The following is an 18,253-nucleotide window of genomic DNA, read 5'->3' on the forward strand; positions in this document are numbered from 1 at the left end:
ATTCGTTACAGCATTTTTATTGATGGGAGCAAACAGTTCATGTGTTTCAGTAAAATTTATAGAAGTTTGAAAAGGAGCGAACACGCTGTGTCTAGTAAATGTGACATTATAGGCGAAATCAGCCATTTTCCCAGAGGATTCTAGTAACCATCCGACAGAGATTAACCAATTCTCAGCATTTTCACAGGCATTAAATGACTCAAACAAGAACAAAAAAGGGTTTAAATGTCTGACAATTCATATTGAGTTTCTCAGGAACAATATTTTGAAAACTTTCCAAAATTCGGACAACTATTTTTCTTTTTAGCATGATTATTTCTAAGACTTCCACAGAGGAGCTGACAGTGTACTTTACATGAGACATCTGGGCCACAGAGCAGCATTAATAGCTTAAATGAAGGCTTGTAAATGCTAGAAACCAAAAACTGAGAATGAATGTAGTTTATTCTAGGAAAATGCATGGATGTGTTGTGTTTGATTTTTATCTGTAATTAGTTGGATTATCTGCTTTCTCTCACATCAAAAGATTTTGATACACTTCTGTATTGCCCTAGCACCCAATTATCTCTCTTTCCTTCCTTTTTCCTTCATAGTTCTGCTTCAGCCACTAAAAGTATGCAGGACCATCAGAACAAAGATTCAGGTCTTTTAAACTTTTTACATTAGTGATACTCAAAGAGGGAGACACAGACTGCACTATACTGTGTTCCAAACATCACACACTGGCTCTGGCTGTTCTTATTCACTGGTAAAGTGAAAACTGATGAAGTGGAAAAAGTCCCTGAGTCAGCATCTTGACTGGCAAAGTCAAAAAACTTTGATCTTGTACTATCACAGCTCCAAATGCTGTTATTTAGGTCCTGAGTAACTTTGATTTGTACTATAAATAGAGGTGGAGTTTGCACATTTTCCTTCTATGACCTGTCATAAAACTCAGCTTTGATGCAAAAACAAAACCAGCAGGTCTTTCTTTCCCCTTGACATGCCACAGAAGTAGCTGGGTTTGCTTCATTGCTTGCTCCATAAAGTCTTATCAAGGACATTTGGAAGTTTGACAAGATGTGAGACTAGAAAGGATATTATGCAGGGGGTTAATGTCCCAGTTAAAGTTTCTTGCCAGCTGTCCTTGCTGTGGCACAGAGCTTGAGCATGAAGGAGGCCTCTTGCTGGAGGCCTTCACAGGTAGAGCACCTTGCATAGGATAGAATGGGCATAAGTTTGGGTTGCTAGTCTGAAGGCTTAGGGTATCAAAAATGCTAGACTATTAGCAAGGAAATCAACTACTACTGTTTTAAAGCTTCTCACTGCTTCAGTATATGTAATTAAGTATTTTAATCATGTTATTATCAAAGAATGAAATGTATTTTTATGGCTATGAGCTGAGGATAAAAATAAAGATGTTTTCTAGTAGGCTCTAAGTGTGGCTCTTTACATTACATTTTCCCCTCCAAGGAAGCTTGTCTTCCATAATTTTATCTGTATATGACCTCTCCTCTGGTTTTCTAAAGGAAAGAGCTCATACTACAGTGTCCCATTTACCATGAACACTGGCAAAAAAACAGAATGTTTTTTTTTTATAGTCAAGATTTCCAGCAACTGCTGAACTCCACAACAATTGTCTGCCTTAGGAACTGAGCCGGTGGGCTGGGAGAGAGACAGAGACAGAGAGAATTACGTCTGCTCATGCCAGAGGACATTGCTGATCTTAAAGGCACAATTTCCATCAGGCCATCACCTGGACTACCAGCTCATTCCCCAAATCTGCCCCGCCTTTCTTCAGTTACTTATTAAATCGCTGTTTCTTCAAAAGGAAGCCAAATAAATCACTGTTCACTCTGAATATAGGATTGTTCGTATGTAGAGTATTTATTGTGGCAAAACAATTAATAGATTTCTTTTAAAAGACTTTTTTCCATGTTTAGGAACAAACTGACTCTACGTGAAGAGGGGAAAACTGTCTTGTTTTGGAAAGAGCACTGAATAAGGACACATGCAAAGTTCAAACATCTTTTAAATAGTTTTCTCCCCAAATGTATCATTAGTTTTGTTCAGCTTTTCTAGTTTGTAAACAACTATGTAATCAATGAAAATATATTTAGCCTACCTTTAAAAAGATGTTTCCAGTATTAATTGATAATAATAGTAAAATCATATGCAGGACAAAAATATCAAGATCTAGCATGCTTGTCCTTTAACAAGTTCTATTCCAAAATTATATTACATATATTAATTTCAACTTTGTAAATGTTCATAATCTCAAATCTTTTGAGTAGTCAGACAGTGACAAAAAATGATTAAGAAACTGGACAACCTTTCTGTATTGTGAATGCTATTCATTTCAAACGTTACTTGCTAGTAAAGTGCTGTTACAAGCAAAATGAAATTGTTAGTGTCTATCGAAAGAAGACGACATTTTAGTAATATTCAAATTGTACTTGTTTTTTGGCAAATAGTTAAAAGCTTAGACATGTTTGTTTAACCACCCAAAACTAATTCAGTATAAATAATATTGGTTTCAATAATTCTATGCTAAAAGGCACATACTAATGTTCCAGCAGTTCTTTCAAGTGAGCTTTTGCATGTTTTAATTGTGCTTTTAAATAGTTACTGATTCAGTATGACCTTGAAAGTGACATTTGTGCATGTCTAAAATACCTTCTCACAAATGAATCTCACACTCTGAAGGTGTAGCTTTGTTAAGATTAAGATTATATGTATCTATATAACTATGCTTGTTGATCTCTATAGATCTACATAGATATACACATATACATATATTCATACATACACACACAAAAGGGCTTCTTCTGGAACAGCAGCAGAAAGTGCAGTCTATATTTTTTTGACTTGTCTTCATAATAGAAAGTTCAGGTATGAATTGTCTTGGGCTTTGTGAGATCCAAGGGATTATTTGTGATACTGCATGTGTCCCATATTACTCTCTTTCCTTACAGGCTGCTTCAAGCTCACTTCACTTCCAGAAGAGATGATTGGCAAATTATTTTCCATGTGATACTGAATAAGATGACCCACACTATCAAATATATGGTCTTTGGTTCTCACCTAGTGGAAGAAGCAAAAGAATATATTTATGGTTAGATTGTGCTTATAACTGGTTGAACATGAGCCTAACACAATAAAGTCAAAAGGCAAGCCACTGAACTCACGTGAGCAGGACAGTTAGGCTGTAGACAGCAATTCAGACCTATCCTCTGACCCACCATTAGCTCACATGAAAAGTAGAGGAAAAGTTAAAGAGACTGTATGTCAAACTGGGCTAATTCTGCAAAGGGGAATGAAATAACCTTTTTTTTCTCCACAGAACATAGTTTTCCCTAAAGCCTGTGGAGGATTACTTTTCTTATTTACTCTCTCCTCAGAGATGTCACTCAAGACTGGTCTTCTAATCCTGAGCAGAAGAAAGTAGGATTGAAGTGACAACAAACCTTTTCTGTATCCAGAAATTAATAATTTAAGGATAGGGTTATTTTTTTCTAGCACTAATGATTAGAAAGATGTGTTAAGTGTCTACACTAATTATCAGCACCTGGACTAACAGTATTTAAGTCCCTAAGTGGTCCTTCCATGTACTTATAAGTTTTTGAACTTTCAAACCTACTGCAACCACTGGCTATATTTAAACTAAACTGGATGGTATCAAATCAATTCCACTTCATGGAACACATCCATGCATTTTGATTGAAATATCTGAGCAGCGCTAAAATTTCATTATAGGAAATATTCATACCTTGCCCTCAGGATCCACCAAGAGTAGGTGCTTTGCCTGCCCTCCCTGAAGTCCACTGAGGACATACTGACCAGGTGACGTTGTGCTCTCTCGTACCAGAAAATCCCCGTCATTGACTAAGAGGCTCTCTGCTGCTTTCCTGTTCAATTTGCCATGGTAACAATCTTCATTCTTTAGCTGTTGCTTTATTTGTGGCAGAACACAGAGACCAGCTGTGTTGCTTGTGGCACTCTGCTGAACAGCTTCCGGTAACTCTAAAATTAAATGAAAGGGAATGTATTGGACACTTCACCTAGAACTTCATCCTAAAAGGATGCAAGACAATGTTTTTAATAGTTTTCCAAAAATTCAAACGATTCAGTCTTGAAGCTGTGATCAAGCCAACCTTACAGACTGTAAGAATATGCATGCAAGAAGGCTCTCGACCCTCCAGTGCATTAGGCAAAATTATCACACCACCTCTTCCCCTACCTTAGATGGGAAAGCCTTTGGTCGCTAGGCAACAGGGATCAGAAACAGGAATTTTTCTGACGCTGTACTGGTTTGGGGTTATATTTCTTTGATTCTATGAAAAAGTCAAATCTTCCTTGTAAAAACAAGATTTTTGTTGTTCTTTTTTTTTTTTCTCTTAAGATCTTGTTTTTCCTTCTTCCTTAACAAACTCTGAAGAGATTGTCACAGATCATTGGGAGAGTCATGTTGAGTGGCTCCAGCTATGTGCAGGAATGTAAGACAACATAGCCAACATAGCCAGAAGGGAAGGATTACAGCATGATGCATTTGCTGTGAAAAAACAAACAATTACCAAATGTACTAAAAAAACTGGGTGGCTTGGGATATAGCCAGTCAGACTGCAGATGATTCACAGGCAGGGTTCTTCTAAGGAAAATAAGAGGATACCACTTCTTCAATGGAATTGTGCAACCTAAGGCTCCTCAGGATATAGGCAGTTCTTTTTAGAGCATGATGCAGCCCCAAGTTGGAAATGTCTCAATGGTCACAGATTTCTTTATTGTATTTCCTTTATTGTCCGGTCCTTTGTCCGCTTTCTTGTGTGGAGCCAACTCTGACAGAAAACACTCAGTGGGAAACCATAAAAGGCAAAGCTGATAAAGTGTATTCAGTAATGAGGACAATCAGTAGCAACCATATAATCATTTAATGGATATCCACCACTTTGAGTCCATAAATCAAGTTTTAATTTGACATACATTTAATTGATACCACAGATCAAACAGTTTGATTTAGAAATTATTGGATGAGATTCAATGGTCACTTGTGGAAGAACTGAGAAAAGACAGTCATAATAATCTCTCTGTAATCTTGCATGCTACTGCCTGTGAAGCAAAGGCATCTGAGGTCATTTCCACCTTAGTGTGCTTAAGACCTTGAACATATAGGAGAACCCCTTCTCCTTGAGGCAAGGTGCAGTCCTAAGCTTGTATCATTCTAAAGACTTGCTTTTTAATCCCTGTGGCACTCTATTCATTGTGGTAAATCAATTACAGAAGATGAAAGGTTACTCTGCTTGTTTACCATCACTACTTTTACTCCTTAATCCCCTTTCTCTTGAATTTAACAAGCAAAAAGAACAACCATGATAGATTTCTTCCTCCCAGCTTTTCTATATTTCTTATGGGAAACCCAAATCTTTCTCCATGCAGAGAGATGAGAAGCCCCCCTCCTTCCAGCACTTGGACAGCTATGGCATTGCAATGGGAACCTACTGGCCTGGCGCAGCGGGCTCCCAGTGATCTGTGCTGTTGCTGGACCTCGGGCTGCACAGGCTGCAGACTGCAGGGACTGGGTGTTGATGTAACACGGATCATCAAAGAGATCTGCTTTGTGGGCAGGTTTCAATGAGGTTGCCTCTTTTATTGTCTTCTGTGATCTCTCATCACAATTACCTGCAATTAGTATATAGTATGCACAGATTTCCTTCTTTTAGCTCAGCTTTAAGTAACTGTAAAGGCTGAAATAGGAATGATGTTCTTCTTTATATCCCACTTAAGTAATTCAGAAGGAAAAGAAAAATGCAAATGACCTTGTTTTTCCTTATGGCTAGAAGGCACAAGGTCCAAAATTAATTAGAATGAAGTTTTCAGAAATGTTCTGCACTGGTTCAATTCTGCTTTAATCAATGTCAGCACATTGATCACCCACAGATTGGAAAGACATTAATACATATGACTCTACAGAAACACAAACCATATACATTATTTGTTGCAAAACCCTTTCCTTCCCCTCTGCACCACAAAAAGAGCTTGTGGGAAGCTGAGCAATTCTCTCTCTTGCTATTCTGGTGGAGAAGGGAAATATGAAGGAGATTGGTGCTTTGAGGCTCTGCCTGGAGAGCCAAAGCCACATCTGTCAGGTTAGGATCCAAGCCTAGGAATAGGCTAACAGAATATCCCCTGCAGGGTAAGAAAATAATAGCACTTCAGCTAGCCAAATAGCAGGCATATTTTTGCTCTTCAACAAACGTTTTATTCATAGATCTATTCATTCATTCTTTTATTTGTTCACCCTCTCTTTGTAGAAACCATTTGATTCTCCTTTCCTTGAATTGGAAATAACACAAGAAACTGAAGTATCCCCTGCAGACAGTGTAATGGAGCGCTTCAGAGCCGTGCAGGTGGGAATTCAGAAAGGACCTCATTGTGCAGTGAAAGAGAGGAGCTGAGGAAATGTGCTCAGGGCATCAGCTGTGGCAAAGGAAGTCCAGAAAGGGATGGAGGGTGATGATCTCCTGGGGTCCCTGAGAGCAGGTTTTGCTAAAGGCAAATTGATCCTGGGCACAAAGCTGCCTAAGGCAGGGGAAGGGCACAGTCACACTGAGAAGCCAGGGATGCTGGAACCAAGGGACCAGGTTCTGTAGGAACAACCCAATGCTGATACTTTGGGTCTCATTGAGCATTTGTAGGAGAGGGGATATATTCAGAGACTGATAAGTAATGAAGTGTCTTCTTTTTTCAAATGGTATGAAGAAAGGGAATAAAACAACAGAGTATAAAAGAGAATTAAAAAAAACAAAGAGCTACTGTACAGTATCATGAGAAGTAAAATGAGTAAGTCTGCCAGCAGGCATGAAGATAGATCAGTGGCCTTTAGAAAAGCTGTAAGGCTTTTTTGTCTGCACTTCATCTAGGGAACTAAAAATGACCCACTAAGTAGAACACTTTTCACCATTGTATCGAAAGCCAAGGGGCAGCTCTTCCAGGCAGCCTATTCTGGCTAATTCTGCATATGCATGAGAAGGAAAATGGAGTACATACCCACAGTTTTGTTTTCTTCTGGACAATTTTCATATATATTGATGAACGTTGGGCTGCCTGTCTGCAGAAAAATTTTAAAATTGGTCACATAAGGCAGTCCCTTAGAAAACTCAGGTAATTTCAATACATCCGTGTCTCACTTAAGAGACATACAGATAATTAAGCATGTTCTTCACCAAAAAATTCCCATCTCCTCAAATAATATTTCACACTGATACTCTTCTTTCTGCAGGATGTCACATCTGGACTCCAACCTCATATAACTGCCCAGTTGTGTATCTAAGGTTTAGTATATATACAGCATAACTCCTGGGTAAGAAAGCTCAGATTTTCTTATAAATGTCCCTCATGATAAAAGCAACTACAGGTATCATGGTTTGAAAGTGAAATGGTCACTAAATTGTCTGAGCAGCACTGAAAGAGAAAGGAAAACCAAAAAGTAACACCCCATGGGAAAAAGGCATTTGCATTTACATGCAGGGTAACTCCTTGCAACAGCTCTGGCAAATGTCAGGTTCAAACTCAGGATATAGTACAACATTTTTAGAATTAGAGAACTGTTGGGGAGGTGGAGACCTGATATATGGAGTATGGATCACATTAGCAAAAAATGGAGCAGTAGCAGAGGAACACGCAGCAGCCCGGGAGCAGTTGCCACCAAACACAAATAACACTTGGGAGCAGCAAGTTTTTAGACAGAACCAACTGGATCCCAGCAGGCACATCTGAGTGTGCTCCCTCTGAGCAAAGTGGTGGTGCCTTCTTTCCTGTGTGGGGAAAGGATGGTGTTCCCAAGGTCTTGCATAGCAGGCTTTGAAATCTGTGCAGCCAGTCTAAACTTGGCTTGTTTTACTCCCTGATATGTTTTTATTTCCCACTATCCCAGACAAGAGCCACAGATATCTTTTGCTGATTTAACAGAGCTTCTTGAAACAATCCAAGAGTAATGAATATTGTATATATATTGCAATCAGTCAATGTTGTGTGTATAAGTTGTAGAGCATAATGCACAGGATGAAATATTTATTAGATCACAGAATCAGGAGCCAGGAGGTCCCAGATTTTGCAGATGTTCTCTCCAACAAGCCATTTAAATTGGTATCTATTTTCTTCTCAGAGCTAATGAGTGAACAAGGGAATATTACTTGGTCTCCTAAAAGTACTCTAAGGACAAACCAGTTAATATTCAGAAAGTGCTTTGGGATTCAATTATGTACTAAGCATCATTAAATCTAGCCTAAAAAAACCTTTTCCCAGGATAATCAGGACCTGGTTCTGATGTTAATGCCATGCTTTAACACCACAGAAACATTTTATTATTCATTCCCATAATAGGCAGCGAATATTTATCCCAGAAGATGATGTACTTACTGAGCAATACTGCTTTTTGCACTGGATAGGACACTTAGCCCTTTGGTCTGTCTGCACTTTCATTCGCATGTCTAACACTCCACCGGTGGGAGGCTCCTTCCCTGGAATTTCGTTGTAATATTCATGATCCTCCCTCTCCCGTGAATTCCCAGCTGATCCATTAGCATTTGCTGCCTCGCTGAAAAAAATGGGGGGGGGGAGAAGATTCTGATGTAATCAATTGCTTTCTGGTGTAGGCAAACATCCCCAGTGCCTGCACATCGCACAATACACAGATCCGCCATACGGAGGCTGTAAAGGGCTTTGGGCTGGAACTTCCAGAGCTGTTTATTTTTCCAGTTACTTCTTCCTGAATTAAAAATAGAGTCATGACAGTTTGGGGTAAAGGGAAGTACAGTCATTTCATTAGCACCAGGCAGCCCAGACATATTTTCAAGTCAAAGAAAAGGTAAGAGGCAACTACTGAAACTTTAAGAATTCCAAAGCATTGTTCATTAAGGTATCCAAAATGTGACCATAAAACTAATTCTTGTGGCTTCTTGACTCAACTCCATAAATCTAGAGATTGCTGGGGTGGGGGCGGCCAGACTTCAAGAGAAAAATTAAAACCTCATGGCATTTAGTCAAACAAGCCTGCAACTGTTTTAGAAAATCAAATACTGCTACCAAAAAAAAAGAAAAAAAAGTGGCATGTACCCTGATTTTAATAACCACAATCAATATTCTGGTTCAGCTTGAAGGGAACACTGAATGACATGAAGAAGAACACACTATGGGTTTTTTTGAGTGAAGCCAGAATGATGATAGTTTAAATGTACAGCTGATACACTACAAAACAACTAGGTGCTTCCTGTACTGTCTCCGGTCCCAAAATAAAAAAACTCATCTCAAATCTTACTTCTCTGATTAAAAAGAGTATAATTGGATAAAAGGCCATGAGCAGGAAAGAGATAACGTTCAAGTAGCTGATTATGTGATTCATAGTAGTTTGGAAGGGAGTGACTCATTCACACAGCAATATCCGACTTCTCTGCCCAAGGACCGTCCTCCGAGGCTGGCTGTGGGATATGCTCAAGGAGGAAATCTAATTACCCTCTTCCATTTCTCCCTGCCCCTATGCTACTTGTGACATAACCTAGCAGTGTTTCTTAGGAAAGAAAGGCTTTTCCTCTGGTTATTTTCCCCAGGGAAAACAGACCAGTTTTAGCAGTGGAATGGCGAGAACCACCATATACATTGGAATAAATATAAACTGGAGTTGGAGTTGCATTTATGTAATAAAACCAGCTGTGTTCCAGAGACACTGCCTGCACAGAACTCCTGTGCTCAGAGTGCAGGTAAGCAGTGCCACAGCTTTACCTACTCATAGGAAGTATCAGGCAATCAAATTTGGTGTTGCAGTAAAAAGAAGCCTGAGGAAAATAGGCATGGCTAATCTGTGAGGAGAGCCATAAATTAGAGCAAGAATTGTGTCCCCAGTGCAATGGAAAAAGGGTAATTTAAATGGGGAATTGTGGTCCAGAAACTAATCTAGGCCCTGTATTTTGGGCAATGTGCAGAGGACAGGGCTTCACACTTTAAAATGCCAAGTGGTGGCTGTGTTTATTTCAGTACATGAGGCTGATGTAAGTCACACCAGGTGAAAACCGAGGCTGCTGCCAGGACATGAGCAGAATAGCAGAAAGGTGAATTAAAATGGCTTTTTTTTGCCACCACACACTTTCTACAGCTGCAGCAAGCTTACACTTGGCACAGGTCAGGACTGAGCTCAGTCTCTGTGTGTGTGCTATTTATAGAGCTGAACTTATTCGGGCAGAGTAATTTGAACATTTGTTCAACTTGCATGACTTAAAATAAGGATGCTTTATCTAAGGAACAATACAGCTTAATTCTGTGTTCTGCACCTGTACAAATGTCACAGAAATCAATGGAGATTACTGGAATAAGCTAATTTTGGTATCTTATACACTGCATATACAGGCATATATTACAATTATCCTATGTCCAGAAAGCATACTCAAAGCATCTTACTTATGGATCACTCTTCATAGTGTATTGTTGTCCTGAAAAGTACTAAAGAGAAGGAAACTACCAGTTAAGTGACTGAGAATATGCTGACCTTTCATTAGATGTAACCAGGCTGGATGGGTTCTTCAGGTACTGTCTGAACCGGAGCTCAAAAGCCTGCCCTATGGTGTTGATCACCTCCTGTGCCATCCCATTGGGACATTCCAGGATGTGGCATGCTGCAAAGAGACACCTTACTTTAGTTGAGTAAATGCAGTTTATACCAGAAAGTAGAGACTCAAGCTGTATTGCTGATAGTAGAAAAGCTAGGCATGAAAATATGCATGTAGATAGCTTTAGGACATTATACAGATTGGGATGGTTCATGTATTAAGGAAATTGCTCTAGGTATTTTTTAAGCATAGTATCTTCTTATACCTCAATAAAAGAAACTCTCCATTTATGCTTCTTGCATCTCCTTTTCTCCCCGTGCCTGACAGTAAGCACAAGTAGGGGAGAAACTACCAATGTGCAGTTTTCATGTGAAGCAGCATGACAAAACAAGTATGGGCAGCTCTGGCATCCTGGGGCTGAGGGGTGGCAGACCACACCGTGAGGCTGCAACCCAGCTTCTCCAGAAAACCTCCTACTTGTATGAGCCACCACAGCACCTTAGAGTGAGCTTTCCTGGGAGCTGCCACCACCAACTCCATAGCCATTGGCAGTGTTGAGAACAGTCTGAGAACAGGCTGGCATGAAAGAAGCAGCCAAATGCCAGTCTTTTTTGTACTGCCCATAAATAATGAGTGATGGAAAGGGATTTTATCTCCTGGGTTAGGCTCCAGAGGGGAAAAGGTCTTGTACAGCTGAGTACATGCCCCACTCTGCCTTCCAGCAACACACCCACAAGTCTGGGTTAGATGAGGAGGCTCATTCACTACCCTTCCCTCACCTGAAAGTTGTCTTGGAGCAGAGCAGCTGCCCACCTTTCCTTTTCCTACCCCTTCATGGAGCCAGCAGCTAGTACAGCTTTAGTGTGACCTGCAGTCTCACTTCGTTGCACAAAGAACGTAGCATTTAAAGTCACAGCCTGCACACTATTACCCCTACCCATACAGCAAAGCCAGAAATTGTACAGAGTATTGAGCTGTTCAGTAGCTTTCTTATTTTAAAACTCAAACAATTCCTTGTTACATACAAATAAAGCAATCATATAAACACATGTAAGAATTGGAAAATTGTTTCAATACCTCTCTGATTAACAGGGTCTTTTGCTACATATGCCACGTAATCTGTTGTATCCTACAGGAAAGAAGACAACAAATGTTTGAACATTATAATTATGAACCACCCTACCACCACAGCAAAGCAATTGAGTATAGACAGATACATGTTTAGCTTTAAAATGCACACTTCTTCTAGGGAAAAACAACCAGAGGTACTAGCCAAGTGAGCGAAGGAAAGTATCAGTGACACACTGGTAGCTACCAACACTTGTCCCATATTCTTTTTCTTCTAAAAATTGCACTAGACCATTTGGCATTCTTTGAGTCTCCAATAAACCATGTATTCAATTCCAGCTCTGCAACAGGAGTAGAAACACAACTGGTGCCTCATCAGCAGGCAATGCTGCTCCTTCCACTGCTCCCAAGGAGCTCACAGCCTCTCCCGTGTAACACATCAGGGCTGTGTGACTGCTGGTCACAGCTTCTGGCTGGGACAGTCCTTATCAGAATCAGTGGAAGATAAAATAGTGCTAACATACTGCAAAGGACAAGTCATAATGTTTCCAATTTGTAGCAAAAAGATTGAATTTTGAAGGCATCTTAGAGAAAAGGTAAACTTTCAAATTACATGGAATAAAATGAGTATCTGATCTCAATTGCTGCTGCCTGATTTTAGTCTGGCTACAATCAGGTTAAATTACCCTGGATCTCAAAGCTGCTGCTGAGATCAGACAACCTCAGTATAATCACTTTTCTCTTTCTGATTCTCTTTCCAGCCAGCACTGAAATAATCCTCTTTTTCTAGTCAAACTGAAAAGGGAACTGGAATAAAAAAATTAACATTTCTAATGATACCACAAAAGCAAAGAGTGGCTTGATAATTCAGTTTCATAGTCAAATTGGTGAGGTAATGAATAACATTCTTTTAATTATTAAAGATGCATTTTGTTATTTTGGATCTTTAAGGTGGGAAGGGGAAAATGCAATTCACAGCTTAAAGGCATGGCTCTCTTGAGGGAAGATGCAATCAGCTGGCAGGAAAAAAGGCTCCATTTGCAATATGCACAAGAACAATCGTTTAATAATTCACAATGGATGACACAAGAGGCAGGTCTTAGGGCCAGCAGAACTTGTCCTAGATAATTTTTTTTAAAATCTCTAAAGTTAATATCATTAAAACAAAGCAAGCTAAATATTTCTTATGCATCTAGTGAACTCAATTTCCTTCCTTTTCCTTTCAACTTTTTCTTAAAGTTCATAAATATTTTAGGATAGATATTTTTAAATAAATTGGATCTAGGGAGCAACTAGAAACTAGAGTAACTGGAGCAGTACCTGCTATTTTTTATGTCTTTTTAATGTTTATGTACATGCCTGAATGATTTTGCTTTAAAGGAAAGCCAGAACAGGCTTAATTCTCAGGCAGAATAGTGCTACTCCTTCATAGCCCAGAGCTATGAACTTCACTTAGACCCTGAATGTGGGGCAGGTGGAAAGACATGCCCTGTGGAAACTGTCTCCCATTTTAAATGTAAACAGAATTTTGAAAAAATTACCTGAACAAGACAACAAAATTGCCCCTTATGCGAAGGGCCACTAGATTTATAGTCACCACTGATGAGCAAGACCTCTATTTTACATATCCTCCCAGTAACAAGTGTCACCAGCTGCACCACCAAGCCCATTTCTTGCAGCACATCTGTGTGCAAGCACATCTCTTGCTGACCCTGCCATTAAGCACTGACCAAACCCAGCACTGTGTAGCCTCTGAAATCTGATGAGGTCACTGTGCAAGACCAGTGCAGGATAATATTACAAAAAAGCACTAAAAAAGGTAAACAAGCCCTAAAGAATTACTTATCCAACCCAGATAGATGCCATCTCCTGCTTACAATCATTGCAGTAAAGAGTTTGGAATAGAATAAAAAAAACCTCTGGGTTGAAAACATCCATGACTGCATGGCTGTGACACTAGGAAGAACAGCCCTATCTGCAGGAGGAAGGTGGTGATGCCACATCTGTCTCATAGGAGCTCTTTGCTTGACTCAAAATTAATCTAAAAATATAGAGGTGCCAGTGCTGACAGCTTTTGTGACAGGTATTGGACCACAGGGACCACTGAACAGATCGATTCCTATGTTCACATTCTTATTTTTAGATGCCCAAGTCAGAGGGCTTTTGAATGGACTGAGGCTCACTGATGGGCAACAGGAAAGTTAACTGTATGTGTCTATTAAAGATGCACTGAGTCTATTCCACATTCCCTTTTCAGTTTCAGTCCCTCTGTTTTCTTGTGTTACTGGTCATGATCCAGAAATGCAGTGTACTCTGTTAGTGCTTGTGGAAGGAAGGGATGAAGCAAAGTATTTGCAGGTAACAATTATTATGTAAGTTCATTATACCTGCAGAAGTATATCTTATACATCAATACTTACTGGGTCACCTCCAGAAGCAAATGAGATGGACTGCATGTGATGGTTGGCAATAATCTGAAAAGCATAACAGACTAGTTAAACATGCTCATGGGCCACATTAGAAGACAGCAGAACATGTCTTCATAGAACAAGCAATTAAATTCATAATAGCCCAGTTTATTAATTTATGCATATCTCATTTAGGAAGGAAGGAGATAAAAATAGGAATATTTTTGAGACTACCTGTTCATGTTCTCATGTTCATGTTCTCATAGCAGTGTCTAGAAACCTGAGTAATCTTCCTTAAAGGGTTTCCAGAATTAATTCAACCACCAACTTCTAACTGTACACAAAAGGAAGGGAAACCTGGTGTCCTAATCCCCTCCTGGAACAGATGTGCAATGGACAGGAGACCTCAGCACTACAGACAAAGCCCTAAGAGCTCCTTGATGCTCAGCATGGCACCGGCTCAGTGCAGGATTCCCAGAGCCAGTGAGCCAAAACTACCTCCCTGATGTTCTCCTGCTCCAGCTTGGAGCAAAACCTGCTGCTGGTCTGGGGCGAGATCATTCTGGGAGCCAATACCAACAGCTGAGGGAGGAACTGGGTGGGCAGGACAAAGATTCTTATCATATCTGCCAAGAAGGAAGGGAGCACAGCCCAGTTCCAAGCAAATCCAAGCTCTCAGAAACACACCTCAATGGAGCCTGGAGACTTCACGTAGTATAATTGATTGTACACATGTATTACCCAGCTGTAAAACAGCTTTGAATGACACCAAAGCCAAGTTCTGACTTAGTATCTATATCAATTTCTTTTTTCCTCCTAGGACTTGTTAGAAACTACAGCTGGGCCTAGTGCCTTGTTTATTAGGCACTTTACAGGCAAACACATCCAGAGAAACAGTTTGCCAAGTGCTCAAGGATCCCTCCCCATGGAACACACCATCATGAACTAAAAGGACCTGCTGCTGTATGTTCAGTTTCTCCAAAGTGCTTTCATTTTAAATTCAGAGGCATCATGTAATTCAGCTTCAACAGAGTCTGCTAAAGGGTGCTGCTTTCCCTTTGAAGGGCACAGCCTTTTGTCAGAAGCCAGGAAGAAGGAGAAAACAGTAGCATGGAAAAAAGGACACTGATTACATGTATCCTACCTGCTGCGTGTCAGCATTTATCAAAGTGAGGCTGCTTGTTGAAATGGTCAGCTTTATATTCATGCCAGAAAACTGAAGGTTACTTTTGCCAAGTACAGAAGACAGAAACTTCACTGGAGGCTTTGAACAAAGAAACAAAAGAAAGAGGCTGTCAGCCCACTCTGTGAGGGGCAGAAACATATCAAAGTCAAGTAGCTTTTACGGTATCTTATTGAGACTTTTAATGGAGAAAGGATAATGGCTCGATCAAACACAAATAGATCTTCTAACAAACATCAGCTCTGAATACAATACTGGTAGGAATGGGTTTTACATCAGCAATAGGAGAAAAAAGTTTTAAAGCAAAACCCCAGTGAGCTAAATATTATAGCTCAGTAGTTCAGAATGTGCAATTTTCCTTCTGAACTCTTCTTTGTTTCCTAAGGATGAAGTGTTTCTGGGTAAAGCAAGAAATTCTCTCATGTATTCCTTTTTCAGGAGCAAGTTCATTCCTCTTGAGCTCCACAGTTACAGAAGGAAATCAATAAGTTCCACTGGACACAACCCAGCTGTAACCACTGATGTTGCCTCTCATTGCATCCCAGTTACTTAATAAAACCCATTAAACACTGCCATTTTAGCTGTGTTTAATTTTTAATATATATAAATAAGTAGCAGATAATCTTCCAGTGAATCAGCTCCCTCTTGCAAACCAAAAAAAAAAAACCAATTCCAATAATTTAGCAGCCAGAGCCTAAAACTTGTAAAGCACCACACACAGCAAGGGCTGGTAGAAGCAGGAACTCTGGGCAAAGCATTAATCCTGAGAAAAATAAAGCAGGGCATAGCCTGAGCCCCAAACCAAACGGGCTAAACACCCTGCTACCAGCGCTTCCATGTTATCCAGGCTGAGTTCAGATGGATTAATATGTGCTAATTCCAGCACGGATTGAAGCCTGTTAGAGAATCATGTATCCTGCTTATCAAAAGCAGATATAGAAAAATAACTGCTGAGCTAAAACAGGATTTACCTTCCGCTTTTTTATAGCTCCATTTGTACCCGATACAGCTTCACACAGTCGGCTTATTGCTTCCCTGCAAATAAAAGAGTACAGCACAAACTGTTGGATCATTTCACATGCACCATCTGTAACAGAGCCAGCAACTCTGCAATTTATTGTTATCAGCCCACTTATAAACACTTAAATCTTCTGGAAGGTCTTTCACAGTTGTTTTTCTTTCTTCTTTCCTCCCACTGTTAAAAAAAAAAAAAACAACCAAAAGAACTATTTAACAAAATACAGTGATTCAGCAGCCTGGTTTGGATTGATTCTTTTTCTTCATCAAAATCGGTTTCAACTAATGAAAATTTGTTTAATAAAAAAACTCCAAACATAACTAACCACAAGACAAACAACCTAATGCCTTCAAACCCTTTTTCTCAGAATGGTTAATAGGTCTCTTGCTTGGCAGGAGGGGCTCCTCCCTGCTTAATCTTTCATATTTAGCACAGCAGGTGCATGCTGACTGGGCCCAGCTGGGTGCTCTGATCGACTTTCTGGGGTTTGGGATTTGTTTTAAAAAAAAAGAAAAACAAACCAAAAAACCAAACAAAAAAAAGCCCAACAAAAAACCAGAACCAAAACCAAAAAACACAATAACCCAAACAACAGTGTGGAGGGGTGGGGAGGTATAATCAGCTTCTCCAGTTCATTTTCAGAGCTATCAGTCCATATCTTGTAGGAATTTCCCAAACTAAACCTTCTCTCTAGCCACTCATTCTCCTCTGCAGGTTCCTCTCAGTTCAGGCAGCAGAAGCGTAAGGCATAAAGCACGCACGGTGTTAATTTCTAGATCAAAGATAAATCCCACACAGGATAACAGAGTGGTGTGCTGTGCCTATTTTCCACACTTGAACAAGGTAAACTGTGGCCTTTGCTCAGGCAGGTGGCTGGTTTGGGCATTCAGTGGAGCACTGACAGCCCTGGTTGAGGTTAGCCCAGCAGCTGGGAAAAAACCTTTCTGCTGGCAGTCACAGGCTTTTCCTCACTGACACTTACTGCTTTGAAGTCAACAGGAAAATAGTGCCTTACTGGGCTGGGATGTGCTTTGCAAGTTTCCATAACCTTGCCTGGACATCCCTGTTGGAGCTGCAGCCTGAACCTCTCCAAGTGCCCTGGCCCTGTGCCACAGGCCCCGTCACCCTCTCAGGCTTAGGGTCCCATACTGGGCATTTCAAGCCTCAGCCTTTCTCTCATGGCTGAATTCAGACTTATCTTCCAAGCTGGGATTTTTTTGTTGTTGTTCTAAAGCAGAAGGGAATTTGTTTAATTATTTAATTATTTGTTTATATTATTGAATTATTATCCAAAGAGCTAATTAGGAAACGAGCTGCTTAGGAAAGTTTGTCTGTTTCCAGATCCCAGCGCATGTGTGGGAGGAAAACACCACTGGCTTTCATCTCCTGAGAAAGTTTTGGTTCAGAAGTGCGGAACCAGCCACACGGGCCTTCTCGTCTCTCTCTGGTCTGGTTTGGCCTGGAGGATGCCCTGCAGAGCTGAGCTGAAATCACGAGCTGACAATCACTAAAGAGCTGATAGCCTCTGCAAGGGCCCTCCTTTGCCAGCAGCTGAGAGGAAGACACTGGGCCTCGGGAAGGCGATCCCTTTCGGGACCATCTCTCCGGACCAGTCACCTCTTCCTGGGTCAGAGCCACGGACCCCCCCACCAGCTGAAATACAGAAGGGCTAAAAAATATCAGGAGACCACACAATGGCAAAAGGTTCCAGCCAAGTATGTCCCATGAAGCAGAGGTGCCTCAGTGAGGAGCATGGTCCCCCCAGGACCCTGCAGATCAGAGAGGAAGTAAAGCCAGCCCAGTGCTGGTGAACCCCAGCATCGCTGCTGCCCCTGCTCAGTGCCCCACAGGCTGCCACACCAGTGGGCTACGTGCTTGAAGCACTGAAGATCAGTGATACACATTGAGGCTTCCTGCCAGGGAACATCCTGAGAAATTCAACCTGGACGCTGTCAAATGAATGGAGACCTCACCCACAGCAAAATAGAATTAATATTTTCTG

The 18,253-nt window shown here is 40.6% G+C and overlaps 1 protein-coding gene across 4 annotated transcripts in view; it reads right to left on the minus strand.

Annotated features, from left to right (window-relative positions):
* Nucleotides 1-1,570: 1,570 nt before the first annotated feature.
* Nucleotides 1,571-18,253, minus strand: part of SHC4 (SHC adaptor protein 4) — a 29,144-nt gene continuing 12,461 nt past the window's right edge. Inside the window, exons 3-12 of one of the 4 annotated variants that reach the window (XM_069025956.1) lie at nucleotides 16,205-16,268; nucleotides 15,195-15,314; nucleotides 14,063-14,116; nucleotides 11,652-11,703; nucleotides 10,514-10,640; nucleotides 8,395-8,572; nucleotides 7,024-7,084; nucleotides 5,476-5,655; nucleotides 3,749-4,002; nucleotides 1,573-3,063 (exon numbers count right to left, since the gene is read on the minus strand). In XM_069025956.1, coding sequence (XP_068882057.1) covers nucleotides 2,908-3,063; nucleotides 3,749-4,002; nucleotides 5,476-5,655; nucleotides 7,024-7,084; nucleotides 8,395-8,572; nucleotides 10,514-10,640; nucleotides 11,652-11,703; nucleotides 14,063-14,116; nucleotides 15,195-15,314; nucleotides 16,205-16,268 — 1,246 coding nt within the window. In that variant the 3' untranslated portion in view covers nucleotides 1,573-2,907. The other 3 variants (XM_069025958.1, XM_069025957.1, XM_069025959.1) reach the window with 3 other exon arrangements.

Source organism: Aphelocoma coerulescens, chromosome 10 (genome assembly GCF_041296385.1).
Source record: "Aphelocoma coerulescens isolate FSJ_1873_10779 chromosome 10, UR_Acoe_1.0, whole genome shotgun sequence".
Classification (NCBI taxonomy): Eukaryota; Metazoa; Chordata; class Aves; order Passeriformes; family Corvidae; genus Aphelocoma; species Aphelocoma coerulescens.